The following is a 17,397-nucleotide window of genomic DNA, read 5'->3' as shown; positions in this document are numbered from 1 at the left end:
AAGAAAGAAAGAAAGAAAGAAAGAAAGAAAGAAAGAAAGAAAGAAAGAAAGAAAGAAAGAAAGAAAATAAATCCCTAAAGATCTATGGTAGGCACCAATAAAATGGGGCCATTCCCAATCATTTCAACAAAGAACCTCCACAAGATCTCATTCTGTCCTATGGCTCCACATACCATTTCTATGAATCTACAAATAAGAGCTTCCCCTGCCCAGCCATCACTCCTACATGTGTCACTTTCCCCCATTAGAATGTAAGTTGCTTGTGTCAAGGATTGCCTCATTTTTGTATTTGTATTCCCAGCACCTAACACAGTGCCACCTTCCTTCCATTTTATGATTATTTATTCTTCTTTCCATCAAATCTTGCTAAGATATTTTTTCTGCTCTCCTGCTCCCTTCATTTGATTTTTTCCCTTCTTGACTCTACCCCATGTGGGAAGGGAATTCCCCTCCCCATTATGTTGCTTTGTTTGATATCATCAACCAGGGAAATGAAGATCCTTTACCACTGAGGTGTGCAAGTATAGAGAGATCCTTAGAGAAAGGAAGTTGAAACCAACGAGATGGGAAACTGATCCCACAGGCACTGCCTTCCCCCCATCCTGGGTAGTGGCAGGCAAATTAAGGAACTATGATTGGTTCCTGAGATGTGACATGGGAGAGCTGGTGGGTGGAGAAAATTGCTTATAAGGCAAGACCAAGGACTGCTCTCTCGCTCTCTCGCTCTCTCGCTCTCATGTTCTTCTGGCTGAAGCTTGGAACCTGAAGGAACCCTTGTTGGTTGTGAGCTTCAGTCCATCAGATGGCCTATAGGGTAGTAAGCTAATCAACTCTTTACCTCTTTCCTACATTTCCCTCTCTTTTCTATCACTACTTTGATGTAATAAAGCTACTAAAGCTACTAGCAACCTCATAATTTAATTTTAATTATTACACCGACCCCTAAAATGTGTGCTTCATCTCTGTATCCCAGGCTTTACCTCAATGCTTTTCTATTACTACATACTTTTTAATTTTCAGAAATTTCACTTTTCTCAGCTAGTTCAAAAAAGAGCAGGGCTCATTTCTTTGAGGGAAACCTACAAGTCATCCTTTCTGGGAGACTGTGCTATATAGTATGATCATGGGATTTCAAGTCAGAAGACCTAGTTTGGTGTGGCCACGAACAAATCACTTACTCTTTCTGGATTTCATCATCCTCAATCTAGAAAACACATTGCAATGCAATTAACTATACATAATTGGTCTTAAAACTACATGATTTTTAGTCCATATCCCACTAACTTGCCAACTATGTGGCCCAGTGGATAGAGCACCAAGCCTAGAGTTGGAAGAGCCATCATCCTGATGCAAATATGGCCTTATACACTTACTAGCTGTGTGACTCTGGGCAAATCACCTGTTTATCTCTGTTTACCCAAAAGTAAAATGAGCTGAAGAAGGAAATGGCAAACCACTCCACTATTGTTGCCAAGAAAACCCCAAATGGGGTCACAAAGGGTTGGACATGACTGAAACAACTGAACAACAACAAAACCACTGTCTCCCAAGAAAAAAATATATTGTCTGGGATTGGGAACCTATCTATTTGTTTAATATATATTGATTTGCTTCATGGGTTTCTTTGGTCTACACCTGGTGATCAATTATCTGGTGATGGGCTGCTTTATACTTAGGAAGGTCCATGAGAATCAGATACATAATCTTTCTTAAAATTCTCCTTAATATTATTCTAGTGCCTTTCCTCTGAGATTATCTCCAGTTTATCCTTTCTAATGCTTGTCTATACATAGTCATTTGCATGCTGACTCTCCAGTTATATGCTGTGAACTCCTTGACAGCAGAGCCTACTTTTTGCCCTTTGTATCTCCAGCATTTTGTGAAGTTCCTGACACAAGACACGTGCTTTTATATAAATGCTCATTGACTTTATTTGTCACCAAGCCTGTACATGAAACCTTCCCTATCTAGCAAAATCTGCCAGTTTTCCATCTACTGCTGTTTCCTTGAAGAACTCAAGGTCACCTCTTTGTGATGATGAAACTGCCCAGTAGAACTTTCATGAAGACATATGAAGCACCCCTCCATTGGTATACTAGCAAGTAATCCATATTCATTCCATTGGATATTTAGGGAGCCTGACAGAATTCCTTCAGCAGGAAGCCATCTTCTTTGAATGCCACTGGATCCCAGTCTTTCAGTTAAGGCTGATTCCATCACCCATTATTCACTACAGATGTCATCCTAGCCTGCCTTCCAACATAGAAAGTTTGCTCATTGATTCAGTATTTCTGGTTTGTTAAAGGCGGATTTCAAATAATCATCCTATCCCCTTTCTCCTTCAACTAAGGGCTGACTTCTTTGAAGTCTAAGAGGTATAGACTCATTTATAAGTCCATTGTGACTCAGAAAAGGAATTTGGCGGCCTCAGACATTTCCTAGCTGTGTGACCCTGGGCAAGTCACTTAGCCCCCATTTTCTAGCTCTTATCACTCTTCTGCCTTAGAACCAATACACAGTATTGATTCTAAGATGGAAGGTAAGGGTTGTTTCAGAGAAAAGAAAAGAAAAGGACTTTGGGAAAATGAACACTTGTTTAATACTGCCAAGTTAGAAACAATATGAATTCTAAAATCCTAGTTTATAGGACCCTGTATAGATAGTGGCAGATAACAATGACAGAAATGTGTCAAAATAATTTACCAAAGGAACCAAGAAACTTGGGGACATGGAAGTGACTTTAGAAGTTATTTAATCTTTTTACATTAAAAGGGAGGCCTCTGAGTCCCAGAAGCATGAAATCATTTGCCCAAAGACATATAGCTTGTTTATGGCAGTGTTAGGAACAAAATTAGGAGACTGAAGGACTGATTCTAGCTCTGATACTAAGCAGGTTGTGTAATTTTGTGTAAGTTATTAACTTTTCCATTACCTCTTCCTTAAATGAAATGATCTTCCAGATTTGGGGGGGAAGGGATAGTCTATTCTAGGTTACTTGATTTAAAATAAGTAAGTTGGAGAACTAAGCTACAACAAGGAAAGGTGTCACCTTCAGGAAAAAGTTCCTTCCCTGAGTGTAATCTCACCAGGAAACCTTTGTCACCCATGTTTTCTTGCCCTTTCTTTCCCTAGACTGCAGGCTGCTCTGGGACTATGTCTACCAATTGCTTTCTGACACCCGGTACGAAAATTTTATCCGATGGGAGGACAAAGAATCCAAAATATTCCGGATAGTGGATCCCAATGGACTGGCTCGACTATGGGGAAATCACAAGGTAAAGGAGTCAGAGATTTTTTTTGGTGGACCAGGACCAAAACTAAGGCCTCTCCTTGGATCAGAGAAGAATTGTCTATCTTCTCTTTCTGAGTTCTATATTTTGTTACTTAATTCATAATTCCTTGTCCTAAAGAGGGGGAAATTATTAAGGATGTCATCACAATTCATCTTCCAACATGTAAAATTTGCTCATTAATGTGGTATTTCTGGTATATTAAAGGAATATTTCAAACAGCTATCTATCCCTTATCCCCTTCAACTGAGGTCAGAATTCTTTGCAGTCAGAGGTATAGACTCTGTGGGTCTAATTTGACTCAGGACTTTGGGGAAATGTTATTTCTAGTCTTGTTCCATTGGAAACTGTATGAATAATGTAAACCTAGTTTATGCTTAGAGAACGATTTGATTCTGACTGAAGAATGCCCCATATAATGATAATCATTCCTAAAATATGATGGTCCCATCATTTTGAAAACTAGTAAAAGAAGAGGGAAATTTAAACATAGGATTTATTGGGCCAACTAGGTGGTACAATGGATAAGAGCACTAGACCTGGCGTCCAAAAGATCTGAGTTCATATTTGATCTCAGACACAAGTTGCGTGACCCTGGACATTTCACTTAACTCCTGTTTGTATCAGTTCCTCCTCTGTAAAATGAGGACACTCTGGAAAAGGAAATACAAAACCACTCCAATATCTATGAGAAGAAAACTCCATGTACGTGTCCATGGGTTTACAAAGAGTAAGCACAACTGAATGACTGAACAGCAACAACAATAAAAGGATTTGTTGAGTCCATAGTATCAAAGGGGGAAAAGTTAATTCAGGTACAGTATTGCAAACTACTAAGTATCAGGCAGACAAATTTAGGGCAAACTTTCCCAAAAGGAAGGATAAAGACACAGCATCACCATTACATTAGGGAAAGGTGTAAACTAAAAAAGCAGAGTCAACTGTGAAGAAAAGTGATTTCTTCCATCTTCTACAGAAAGAACATCTCTTGACATGTCCCCAACATGATTAGGGAGTGCCTACAGGTCCTGATAATTCAATTCTTAACCAAAGAAAGAAAATGTTGATAGGTGGATGAACATGAACCTACAGGGAAGAGAAAGAAAACCCTCCCATTCTTAAATTTACATCATATTCTCCTGATTTAAGAACCATTTCCCAAATAGCCCTTTTTTAGTCTCAAATTTAAATGATAAACCAAAAATACCAGCTCAAAAAGTCTCACTGTAGAGAGGCTGCTTTGATGGGGTAGAGGAAAAATGGCCAACAGGAAATTCCTCAGGCCAACCAGAGAAAACTCGTGGGAAGAAAAATTAAGGAAGGTAGCTAAAAGGTACATTGTTCCCTCTTCATCTCAAAATGTTTTACAAAAGGTTATTCATCCCCTAAAAGAAAACCACAGCCATATGTGTAAAAACAATGGGGTGGGGCATAACAGGCATGAAAACAGCTGAAGGGGAACAGAACAAGTACCTTTCCAGAACTGGCATGGCCACTTGAAGTGTTGGCTTTGAGGTTTGTGTGTGTGTGTGTGTGTGTGTGTGTGTGTGTTGTGTGTTTTCTTTTTAAATAGCCCCCCCCTTATTGACTTCTGAAGTTCATTTCACTTTATGCTTTTGTTTCTTTCTTCCTTCTCTGAACAAACAGAATAGAACAAACATGACCTATGAGAAAATGTCCCGAGCCCTTCGCCACTACTACAAACTCAACATTATCAGGAAGGAGCCAGGACAAAGGCTTTTGTTCAGGTACCACTTCCTTTTTTTACTTTGCTTCTTCTATTTGGTAGATTATATTTAAATGAGGAATTGAGGTTGTTAAAATCTGTATAACTGTTACAGTCTGGAGGGGTTCCAAAGTATACACTAGTGCATTGTTGGTGGAACTGTGAATTGGGCTAACCATTCTGGAAAACATTTTGAAAATATAGGAAAGGCAGCTAGGTGGTTCAATCTTAGGATTGAGAACCAGATCTAGAGACAAGTGGTCCTGGACATGTACCCCAATGAGGTGAGCAGCAAAAGACAAGGTTCCAAAAATATCAAAATATTTATAAGAAGCTTTTTTTTTAGTATGCTAAATAAATAAGTAAATAAAACCGGAAACAAATTGGTATTCTTTAGTGGAGGAGTCATTGAAAAAATATGGCCTAGGAATGACACTACATGATCTTATGCCTTGAAAAACAACAAATAGGAAGAATTCAGAGAAATTTGGAGATTCATAAGAAACAACAGCATGAAAGGAGCATGACCTAAAGAACAGTTTATTCAGGAGTCACATTAATATAAAGGAAAATGGCCCCGAAAGACCTGAGATATTGGATTAATGTAATGACCAATCTCAGCATCAGGAGACTATCCTTGAAGTGCACTACCATCCTGTTGACAAGTGAAGTTCAGAAGCATAGGCAAAGGGGTAGTAAAAATGATATCGAATTTTAAAAGGGATAAAAAGAAACATTTGTAAAATAAAAAATATTTAATAAGCTCTGGTTATATGCCAAATGCTAGAGGTAAAAAAAAAAAAGCAAAGAGAGTCTTTGACCTCAAGTTGCTCACAAGCTAATGGAGGAAGAGTAATGCCAGATAGTTCCAAAATGGTCAAGTTGGCAAGGGGGAAGTATTTTTTAAACCCTTACCTTCCATCTTAGAATTAATAACTATGTATTGGTTCCAAGGCAGAAGAGGGATAAGGGCTGGGTAATGGGGATTTGGTGTCTTGCCCAGAGACATACAGCTAGGAAATATGAGGACAGATCTGAACTCAGGACCACCTGTCTCTAGGCCTGGTTCTCAATCCACTGAGGCATCTAGCTGCCCTGATCAGGCAGAAGTGTTGGAGAAGTCATGGAAGAGCTAGCCAGAGAGGAGAGAGTAACGCGAAATATAGCTAGGATTTCCCCTAGGTATTGTTCCCGTGGAGAAGTAGTCACCAATCAGGAGAGTGGGTTCCAAGGGCAAAAATCCCTCCAGGGCATAGTTTCTGGAGAGGCCATGATGAGGAACCTCCAGAGGGCCTAGGTTTATCTTTTAGATGCCATAGAATATCTATAACCAAAGGCAGAATACCATGTGTACATAATGGGGAAATTCTTCCTTTGTTTTGTTTTTAGTTAATTAGAGCTGAAAGCACTGGTGAAGTATTAGCCAATTCATCTCTCAGCATATTAACGATTGGTTAGCATTATCTTTGTATTTTATAAATGAGCTAGAGTCTTTTATCACATATTAAACCATTGGCAGTACCAAGAGTTGAAACTGAATTATCAAGTCCTCATGCCTATACTCTTTTTTTTTTTTAATTCTTACTTTCTGACTTAGAATCAATATCAGTTTGGATGCAGAAGAGCGGCAAGGATTAGGCAATTGGGGTTAAGTGACTTGCCCAAAGTCACACTGCAAGGAAGTGTCTGAGGCCAGATTTGAAACCAGGACCTCCCATCTCCAGGCTATGCTACCTAGCCACCACTAGCCCTGTACTCTTGTCTGTATGGTATACCAGAAAGATCTCTACAGGAATCCTACTCTAATACCTTTACTGTGGCATGGAAGTAACCATCGATTATCAAAACAATATGCCAATGAAGTGGAGAATGTGCCAGTGAAAAACCTGGCCAGCTCTACTGTGCTGGAAAGACTTTTAATATGGTCACAGCAATAGGTACTGATTTCATCATGCACCAAAATATGATTTAAAAAGCATCATTTATGGTCTGCTTTGTCATCTTGCCTAATAATGCCTTCATTGGTTATAAGCCAAAACAAAACCATGTTGAAGATCATTTTAGCTTATATACCAGCATCAGTTGCAAAGGTTTTGGAAGTAGAGAAACTCTATGAAGAATCTGAGAAGTTCTTACAATCCAGGTCAGCATGGAGAAAGGTATCTAATGATTTCAGTGTGAAAGTGGGCATAACAAAGGATAACAGAAAAGTTTCACAATTAGATTTAACATTAAGGAATCAAAAAGGCAGAGTAGTAGGTTGAAAACTGGGAAAATATTTGGTGCTTATGGTTCTGGTGATATAAAGAAAAGCAAAAGACAGTGCCTGTCCTCAAGGAGCTCACAGGAGGATAGCAAACAACTTTGTATAAACAAACCATATACAGGATAAAGCTGGAAATTATCAACAGAGAGAAGGCACTAGAACTAAGGGGAATGGGGAAAGATTCCTATAAAAGATGAGATTTTAGCTTGGACTTGGAGGAAGCCAGGAGGCAGAAATGAGGAGGAAAAACTTTCTAGGCAGAGGAGACAGCCATTGAAAAGATCCAGATTAGGGAGATATGGCATGCTTCGTTCAAGGAACAGCAAGAAGGCCAGTATCCCTGGATCCCAGGGTATGTAGGAAAGTGTGTGGAGAAGAGGTCTGTAAGATCAAAGAAGACTAAAAAAGGGGGCAAAAATTATGGATCATATGCCTTTTGACCCAACGTTCCTTCTGTTAGCATGTATCAGGTGTATACTATGGGTGAGGCACTTGCTAAGTAAATAGATCAAAATATTTATAGTAGTAAAGAACTGAAAACGAAGTAACTACCCATCAAGTGGGGAATGACTAAACAAATTGTGATACTTGAACGAAATGGAATGTTGCTGCAGTGAGTGTAAGAAATGATGACTAGAGAATACAGAAGGCATGAAAAGACTTTTATGGAAAGTGAAATCAGCAGAACCAAGAAAACAGTACACACAATAACTACAGCAGTGGAAACAGATTAACAACAAAAATTAAATGGAGAACTTTATAAGGACCAAACTTGGACCCAAAGAAGAGGCAACAAAATGTACTCCCTTCCCTTCTTTGCAAGAGAGAGGAAGAACAATGAATATACCCATCCAACTCAGCTAGTTTTCTTGAACTTTTTTCTTTGTCATTAAAATTGGCTAGTTGGATAGGGCAAGGGGAGAAAGAAATATTTGAAAATAAAAGTAATGTTAGATTTCAAAAGATATCAGGAAAAATGTTTAAATAAATTTAAAAGGTCAGAACTTTATAGATTATATATTTTATGTAGACAATATACCACATATAGACTACTACTATATAGTTCCAAAACTCCAAAACTATCTACCATAAATACATTCTTTAAAAGGCGTCTCTAAAGGTATTAGGCAGTAAACAGATTGACTATCTCTTTAAAGAAAGGAAACAACTGATTACTGACTAGGAAGTCATTTCAGAATCAGCTACTTATGCACAGCCAGGCTATCAGTTAACTATAGAGAAAAATCAGAATCAACACTGCATTAGAATAAAAAATAAAGATCAGAAGACACTTCAGTGATAACAGCTCCAATTCAACCAGTTTAAACAAATTATTGACATTAAAAATGTAGATTGGAGAAGGATTTAACCAAATTTCATTCAGATATTTATTATGGGCTTAACTATGTACTTAGCATTCTCCTAGGCACTGATGAAATGGAGAAAAACAAAATGGCCCCAGCCCAAAGGAGTCCAAACTTTTTTTAAAGGAGGATACCACATATACATCGATAACCGAATATGAGATATATTAAAAAGTAAATACTGAGTAACTTAAGAGTGAATGCTAACAAATGGGGGTGGATCAGAAGAGGGTGATACTGAAGTTAATCCCTGAAGGGAACTAAAGATTCTGAAAAGCAAAGATGAAGAGAGAGAGAGAATTTTAGCCATGGGAGATAGTCCAGGCCAAAGCATGAAGATGGAAGAGGGAATGTCATTTATCAGAAACAAGAAGTAAATCAGTTTGATTGGACTATAAAGTGCTAGGAAGTGGGGCAGAATAAGTCTGGAAAGACAGACAAGTCAGATTCCAAACAAAAAGGCATTGATTGGGATTGTTACCATTTCCTATAGAAGTTGAGCAAGTTTAAAGCAATTAGAACATGGCTAAAATATCCCAGAAACCACCTCAGCAAATGTTTAATCTCTTTTCCAAGCAGAGAAACTTAGAAACCACAGGAATACAGGTTTAGAATATAAACTTGTTTGCAAAAATGTGACAGTAGGATATTAAAAGATTACAAGTAGTATCTTCTCCTAAAACAACGGAGAGCTAAGTGAGTCCTAAGTTGGACAGCTCCAAGAGCAAAGGGATCAAACCCACTACCAGCTGCCTCCAATACTCCAGATTAAAATATAGGAGGAACAGCTCGGTGGCTCAGTGGATAGAGTGCCAGCTTGGAGTTGGAGACCAGGGTTTAAATACTGGCTACCTCTGTGACCCTGAGCAAGTCATTTAACCCCAATTGCCTAGCCCTAACCTCTCTTCTGCCTAGTAGTATATATATATATATAGTATCATTTCTAAGACAGAAGGTAAGAGTTACCCAAAAAGTATAATTGAGAAATTTTTAACAAAACAAATAAAGGTACAATATAACATAGACAATGTTTATATGTGGTTTTCAAAATCAGTATGTAACTGCAGGGATCCTCATGGAGCCAACCCTGTCTCTGATTGAGTTTGACATCACTGCTCAATGTTCAAAGATGAAATTGAAAGGATAAAGATGAAAAACAGCAGAAACCTGATGACATTTCTTTAGTGATTTTCTACATTGAAAACAGTGGAACCACAGAAATAGAGGACCCAAAGTTCTCCCTAGTCCTTCATAGTCCAGTAAAAGTTACACTTTTCTAAAGTTTTATTATCATCATCATCCTTGAAAATATATAAAACATTCATCTGCAAGAAATTCCAAAAATAATATTCATTTCCATATGGATCTATTAAACCTGAGACCATAACTTTGTTATATGAATAATATATACCTTCCAAGGAATGATGAAGAAACCAAAAGACTCTTTCTGTCATGTCTTTGTTATATGGCTTTTGTAATCTCCAGAGTGATGGGCAAATGTATGTCATGAGCTCATTCATTGTTTTAAGTATTTACATCAGGCCTACCATTAAATAATCTACAAAATACCTATGCCTATCCCTGTGGAGGACCCAAAAAAATGAATTTTCTTAGACATGATCTCTGCCCTCTCTTTCATCAGACAGTTAACAGAAGAGGCAATCGTCTACATTTGGGTGGTCAAAGAGCCCTGGCCCTTGAGTTATCCCTCCTCTGATGCCACCTGTCTAAGACTTCATCTTTCTAGGCTTTATCCCCTCATTTGCAAAATGAAAGGGCTAGACAGCAGTTCCCAAATGTTTTGGTCTCAGGACACTTTTGTCCTCTTAAAAATTATTGAAGACCTCCCAAAGAACTTTTATTTATGAAGGTTATATTGTGTTGTATGTATATTGTATACTTGTATTTAATGTGTTTGAAATTAAACATCTTAACACTGTTATTAAAATGGCTTTGACTCCATAGGCCCCCTAAAAAAAGTCTCAGGGCCTCTTGGGTATCCCAGATGACACTTTGAGAACCTTAGATTAAGAGGATCTCTAAGGTCCCTTCCAATTCTAGATCTAACATCAATAAAGAAAAAAAGCTAACTGATAACAGAATTCTGCCTGTATCCCAAGAGAGATGATGCACTGATACACGGAATGAGACATTTTTAATATGACCAATATGAGAAGTTGTTTAACTATGCAGACTTGTCATAGTTTTGTTTTTATTTCTCTCTCTCTCTTTTTTTTAGTAGCATGAGGCAGGCGGAAAGGAAAAAAAATGAATGATAATTAGAAAAAATTACAGTAAGGAAATAGGCTGTACTACATTGTGGCTTAAAATGTGATAAAGAGTTAATAAAAAGAAAAAAAAGCAAGACAGGCTAAAATAATTGGAATGAGATTCAGAAAAGGGAAGAAGAGCGACATGGGCATTCTGGACAAAAGGGGAACAGCATGACCAAAGAAATGGAGGCATCGATAAACATGGTTTGTAAGGGGATGGCAACACCAATACTTAGCTGATTAGCAACTTTATAGTGCTGAATAAAAAGAAAACAAGATTTGCTGATGATAAGAACAGCTGACATTTCACAGAATCTCTAGAATTAGAAGAAATCTCAGAAGTCAGTTAGTCCAACTTATGTCTCCTCAACATATCTGAAAAGAGGTCATTCAAACTTGGACTGAAGAATTCCATTCGGGAAGAACACCACATTCCATGGCAGCCCATTGCACTTTTGGATAGCCCTATGAAAGGACTTCCTCATATCAAGGCTAAATCTGCTCCTTTCCAACCACCAATTTTATCACCCTACATTGCAGTTTGTCTGAACATACTAACTTCAACTTATCATGTCTTAACTCTTTGGATAGTAACATGATTAGTTCTTTTTTTTTTCCTTTTGGTTCCTTGCAGAACAAAATCATTCTCTTTGGCAAAGAAAATGGAAGATAAGAGATGTTCAATTCTGCCTTGTTTTTGTCATTCATTGTCATCATCTCATATACCATGAACAACCATCCTATTTCCTCCTTGGTCCTTTTTTTTTCTTCAATATACAACTTTTTTTTTAAGCCCTACCTTTCATCTCAGGATCAATACCACGTATTGGTTCCAAGGCAGAAGAGTAGTAAGGGCCAGGCAATGAGGGTTAAGGATTTGCCCAGGGTCACACAGTTGGGAAGTGTCTAAGTATGGTTTTGAATTCAGGACCTCTCATCACTAGATCTGGCTTACAGTCCACTGAGCCACGTAGTTGACCCAGTATAACAACTTTTTAAAAATCCCTTTCTGTTGTTCCTACTCTCCTTGATAGCTTTGGTTCATCCTGAACTCTTGCATTCTTTTGCATTCAGTTCTCACTGAGCCCAGCCACATTTATTGGCGTTACCTCCCTTGTTTCTTTGGTGCATGTCATTTCCATGGCTTTGGGTAATGTGTTCCCTTTGTATCCATATTGGTCTCTTAGACAATTCTCCTTTTCTCCATCATCAGAACTGCCTCTGCTTATGTTTGCATAGTCATCTGTAGAATTTTAATTCATGGGATGCTATTTCTTCTTTCTCAGAATCTACTCTCTCTCTCAAAATCTTTCCCTAAGCAGGTTTCCCTCTGTCTTTATGATTCCGTGCAGAAATTTAAATTTAATCCAGTGGATCCTACATAATCTTTCTTTGAGCCTTTTGAACTCTTCTGCCCACCAATCTATGATATTAGTTAAACTATATCCAGTTTTCTCTCCTTTTCCATAGCAAATTCAGAAATAAAGTGTTCATTTCACCTTCCTTCACCCCCCAAAAAGTTTACAAAATGCTGGACATCCGTTATCTCATTTGATCCTCACAGCAAACCTATAAATAATATTGCTGGTGGGAGAAGAGAAAGCTAGGGCTGAGAGAAGTTAAGTGACTTGCTAAAGGTTACAGCACTTGTATTTGGTAAAACTGAGATGTTCATTTATGGAGATGTTCATCTCTTGACTCTTGAGCAGAGGCAAAACAGAACTCAGAAAGACTGAGTTCAAATTTGGTTTCCGACACTTTCTAGCAGTGTAATCCTGAGTAAGCCACATGAACATAACCTCTTTTTTTCCTCTGTAAAATCAGAATAATAATAGCACCTGCTTCCCAAGGTTGATGTGAGGATCAAATGAGATAATAATCGTAAAATGCTGAGCACCTATATTCAAATGCCTGGCACCTACTAGGGGCTATATAAATGTCAGCTAGTATTATTAGTCTTTGGAACAAGGGAATGACTTGCTGAACTTGGTGTTTTAGCAAAAATTAATCTGGCTTCATAGACAGGAGAACTTGGAGGCAGATTATCATTTAGGAAGAATTCTGAAGCTTATGTAGTCAGATCATCGTCTCAATCTATCTAGCACCATAGCGGAAATTATAAAACTATCAGCTTTTCTAGTATTATAGGCAACACATCTGAGATATTTATAGGACTTAATATAAACTCCAATGAGGAAAGAAATTGGATTAAAAAGGATTTAACCCAAGGGCAGCAAACAGGGTTCACTGGATTGAGAGCCAGGCCTAGAGACGAGAGGTCCTGGGTTCAAACACTTCCTAGCTGGGTGACCCTAAGCCAGTCTTTTAACCCCTGTTGCCTAGCCCTTACCACTCTTCTGCTCTGGAACAAATATACAGTATTGAATCTAAGATAGATAAGGTTTGGAAAAAAAACCAAAAAACTCTAACCTATATAAGCTTAAAAATGAATATACAATAACTCCCAAGTATTATATTCAATAAGATTTGTTAATAATAACTTGAAGTAGTTGGATATCAAACTTTCCATTTAGTCCTGGTCTCTTTTGTGCAAATACTTGAAAATCTTCAATTTTGTTGAATGCCCATACTTTCCCCTGGAAGTATATAGTCAGTTTCGATGGGTAGTTGATCCGTGGTTGCAGGTCCAGCTCTCTTGCCTTTCTGAATATCATATTCCAAGCCTTGTGGTCTTTTAGCGTGGAGGCTGCCAGATCCTGTGTGATCCTGATTGGTGCTCCTTGATATTTGAATTGTCTCTTTCTGGCTTCTTGTAAGATTTTTTTTTACTTGGAAGCTCTTGTATTTGGCTATTATATTCCTTGGCGTTGTCCTTTCTGGGTCAAGTGTCAAGGGTGATCTATGGATCCTTTCAATGTCTATATTGCCCTCTTGTTGTAGAACTTCAGGGCAATTTTGCTGAATAATTTCCTTTAGTAAGGAGCCCAAATTTCTATTAATTTCTGTTTTTTCAGGAAGACCAATGATTCTCAAATTGTCTCTTCTAGACCAGTTTTCTTGGTCTGTCACTTTCTCATTGAGATTTCATGTTTCCTTCTATTTTTTCAGTCTTTTGACTTTGTTTTATTTGTTCTTGTTGTCTTGAGAGATCATTAGCTTCTAATTGCTCAATTCTAGCCTTTAGGGACTGGTTTTCCTTTTCAATCTGGTCATTTCTGGTGTTCAATTTGCTTATCAGTTCATTTGATTTCTGAGCCTCACTTTCCAATCGCAAAATTCTGCCTTTTAAACTGTTATTTTCTTGCCTGATTTCCTTTTGAGCTATTTCCCATTTCTCTAATCAAATCTTTTCCAACTTTCTCATCATCTCAGTTTTGAACTCTTCAAGAGCTTGTGACCAGTTTTCATTATTTTGGGAGGGTCCAGATGCTTGTTTGTTCTCCTCCTCTGTTTGCTCGGTTGTCTGGATTTTCTCTGTGTAAAAGTTGTTGAGTGTTAAAGATTTCTTTTTCTTGTTGTTAATCTTTCTCTTCTGAACTTCCTGATTATGGGTAGCCATTGTTAGCCCAGCAGCTTCTCAGCTTTATCCTCATGCTCAGGGTCTGTCTGCATTCTTTTGGGTCCTGAGGTCTGAGGTCTGGTTTTTCTCAAGGTCAAGCCCCCTGGCGGACCCCCTCGCTCAATCCTCTGCTGGAGGTTCCTTTACAGGTCTCAGGGCACTGCTTCCACAGTCGTATACCTGTCTGCACTGGTTCCCCACTCAGGGTTTCAGAGCCTTCGCTCACACCTGTGTCTGCCTCCACCTGCGCCTGCACTCCATGTCCTCGCTCAGAGTCCATGTGCATTCTTTAGCTTTTTGGGGTCCTAAATCTTGCTGCTCTCAGGAACAGGCCCTGGAGCTGCCAATGACTCAATGGGTGCCCCAAACTTGCTCTATTTCTTTTTAGCTGGCTTTGGCGTTGTATGTGGTGTGTGTGGAGGGGATGGGGGAGGGGGTTGCTCAGCCCGCGATTTAGTGAGAGCTGTTTCACCCCTTTATAGCATGGAAATGTCCCGATTCCACGTACCTTCCACGCTGTATCCTGTTGTGGGGTCCCTCTGTTTGTCTGGATTTGTTTTTTATGTCCCCTTGAGGAGTCCTGTATGTTTCGGTCAGGAGAGGTTAAGCACTGCTTTTTATTCTGCCGCCATCTTAATCCAGAACCTTAACCAGAACAAGAGGTCCTGGGTTCAAACACTTCCTAGCTGGGTGACCCTAAGCCAGTCATTTAACCCCTGTTGCCTAGCCCTTACCGCTCTTCTGCTTTGGAACAAATATACAGTATTGAATCTAAGATAGATAAGGTTTGGAAAAAAACCCAAAAAACTCTAACCTATATAAGCTTAAAAATGAATATACAATAACTCCCAAGTATTGTATTCAATAAGATTTGTTAATAATAACTTGAAGTAAAAGGAATAAAAAGACAAAAGTAAAAGCCTGAGTAAAGCCAGCTTTCCCAGCCTCGTACCTAATAGAGTTAAACTTTTTTCCTTCCTTCCTTTTCCCTTTCCTCCAAAAAACACTATCAATTTGCCTTACAAGTCTGATTGCTATTCAGTAAACTCTCCATTACCTCCAGGATCAAATAGGAATTCCTGTGTTTGACTTATAAAGCACCTTCCCACCTTTCCAGTCTTTTGATGCTTTATTCCCCTCCTCTATTTTCTATCTGTCATCACTGACTTCCTTGCTTTCCCTTGCACATAATACTCTTATCTCAATGCTTGGAACTCTCTCCCTCTTCATCTCTAGACCTTCTGTATTCCCTTAAGTCCCTGCTCAAATTCCATCTACTGAAGGAGGTCTTTCTGGTCTTCTCTTCCCCCCATTTCCCCACTAGTGACTTCTCTTGAGATTACCTTCCAGTAATAAGTATGTGTGTATATGTATATAGATTTCTCCTATGCCTACTTTTTTTTGCATAAAATCTCTTCCATTGGAATGTGAGCTCCTTCCAGGCAGGGAATGGATTTTTGCCTTTCTTTTTGTCCCCAAGAATTAGTACAGTCTGGCGCATAGTAGTTACTTAATAAATAATTATCAATTGATTGATTATTATAACATTTTCCCTTATTGATTATTATAGCATTTTCCCTTTGATCTAAAAAGTTACCTGGGAATAGTTTTTTTAAAAACCTGAATGAGTCTTTCCAGATTCTAGAGATCTATAAACAGGAAATATGGATACATCAACTCTGGGAACCCTAGCATGTGATTTACGGTAGACCTTTCTTGTTTACAATGCAGGTTTGGAAGAGTCTTGAAAAAAGCTGAAAAAAAACGTAATCTCTCTTTTCTTCTTCTTGAAAAAAAGGTTCATGAAAACCCCAGACGAGATCATGAGTGGCCGAACAGACCGCCTTGAACACCTTGAGTCCCAAGAGCTGGATGAACAAATGTTCCAGGAGGATGAGTGCTGAAGGAAGCAACGTACCACCTCAGGGGATGGATCAAGGAAAAGAAAAACCATCCAGCTAGAGTGCTGGAGGTGTGTGGGAGCAGGGTGGATTGAGGGAAAGCAAAAAGGCAGAAACACAGAATTGGGAGTTGACCAGAGCAGAGAGGACCCCAGAGCACCTTAGATAAAGCCCCCGCAAAAGCAGGGCTGGTGTTCTGGTAGAGGCCCCAGAGCCTGGGACTTAAGTACTATTTCACTCTCCTTTGGGAATCTCCCTTGGCCTGTAATTCCTCATCCCCACCCCTCTACCCATCGTTAGTTTCTGGGTTTGGGGATTGTTGTTGTTTTTTTATGAACATGCAGTTTGACTTTTTCATAATTCATATAGGGCAAGAAGACAGTTTGCTTTCCTATGGAAATATATATCGATTATATTTTTTTTTGCAAGTCTCACAAATCATGGCATAAAAATTCAACCTGACAGGAAAGAGAGTATGCAAGGTTTCTTTTTTTATTTTTCTTCTACTGTACACAGAAGATTTGCTTCTGTTGCTATTGTGTCCTGGCTGCTGGAGGGTGGGAGAAGAAGACTTACTCAAAAAAAGAAAAACAGTTTTGAAAAGGGGCACTCTTACCTCTCTCCCTTTCCTTCTCTCCTTCCTGCCTGCCTTTGAGCTTTGGACACCTTTCAGCATAGTTCAGCTTAGGAATCGCTGGCCCCTGAACTAAAATCCAGTAACCTAACTGCTAAAAAGCCAAAACAAAATACCAGCATTTGGCCACCCATCTCAAATATGCCTTAAGGAGGTCAGGGAGGACAGGTGTATTTCAAAATGGATGCATTCTGGGCCTGAAAAACAACCTACAAATAGCCATGAGAATAACTTTACATTAGAGAAGGGCAGTCATCCATTTGTCCTTCTGTGGAGGTTGACATGGACGCCACTCCCCAAGTTGCCTGAGATGTCTAAAAGCATTAGGATTTTACATAGCACTGAAGAATAAAAAGAAAGTGTGATAAGAAGACACAGGAACTTAATAAAAAATATCCTGCTTTCCCAGTTTATTTTTCTAAA

The 17,397-nt window shown here is 38.7% G+C and overlaps 1 protein-coding gene across 2 annotated transcripts in view; it reads left to right on the top strand.

The window, feature by feature from the left end:
• Window positions 1-16,777, top strand: part of ETV6 (ETS variant transcription factor 6) — a 330,692-nt gene extending 313,915 nt beyond the window's left edge. The window contains exons 6-8 of one of the 2 annotated variants that reach the window (XM_044679558.1): window positions 3,133-3,275; window positions 4,938-5,038; window positions 16,238-16,777. In XM_044679558.1, coding sequence (XP_044535493.1) covers window positions 3,133-3,275; window positions 4,938-5,038; window positions 16,238-16,343 — 350 coding nt within the window. In that variant the 3' untranslated portion in view covers window positions 16,344-16,777. The remainder of the gene's footprint in view (window positions 1-3,132; window positions 3,276-4,937; window positions 5,039-16,237) is intronic. The other variant, XM_044679557.1, reaches the window with a different exon arrangement.
• Window positions 16,778-17,397: the final 620 nt, after the last annotated feature.

Source organism: Gracilinanus agilis, chromosome 5 (genome assembly GCF_016433145.1).
Source record: "Gracilinanus agilis isolate LMUSP501 chromosome 5, AgileGrace, whole genome shotgun sequence".
Taxonomy (NCBI): Eukaryota; Metazoa; Chordata; class Mammalia; order Didelphimorphia; family Didelphidae; genus Gracilinanus; species Gracilinanus agilis.
Note: the sequence above shows the minus strand (reverse complement) of the source record. Positions and strands in the feature narration are given on the sequence as shown.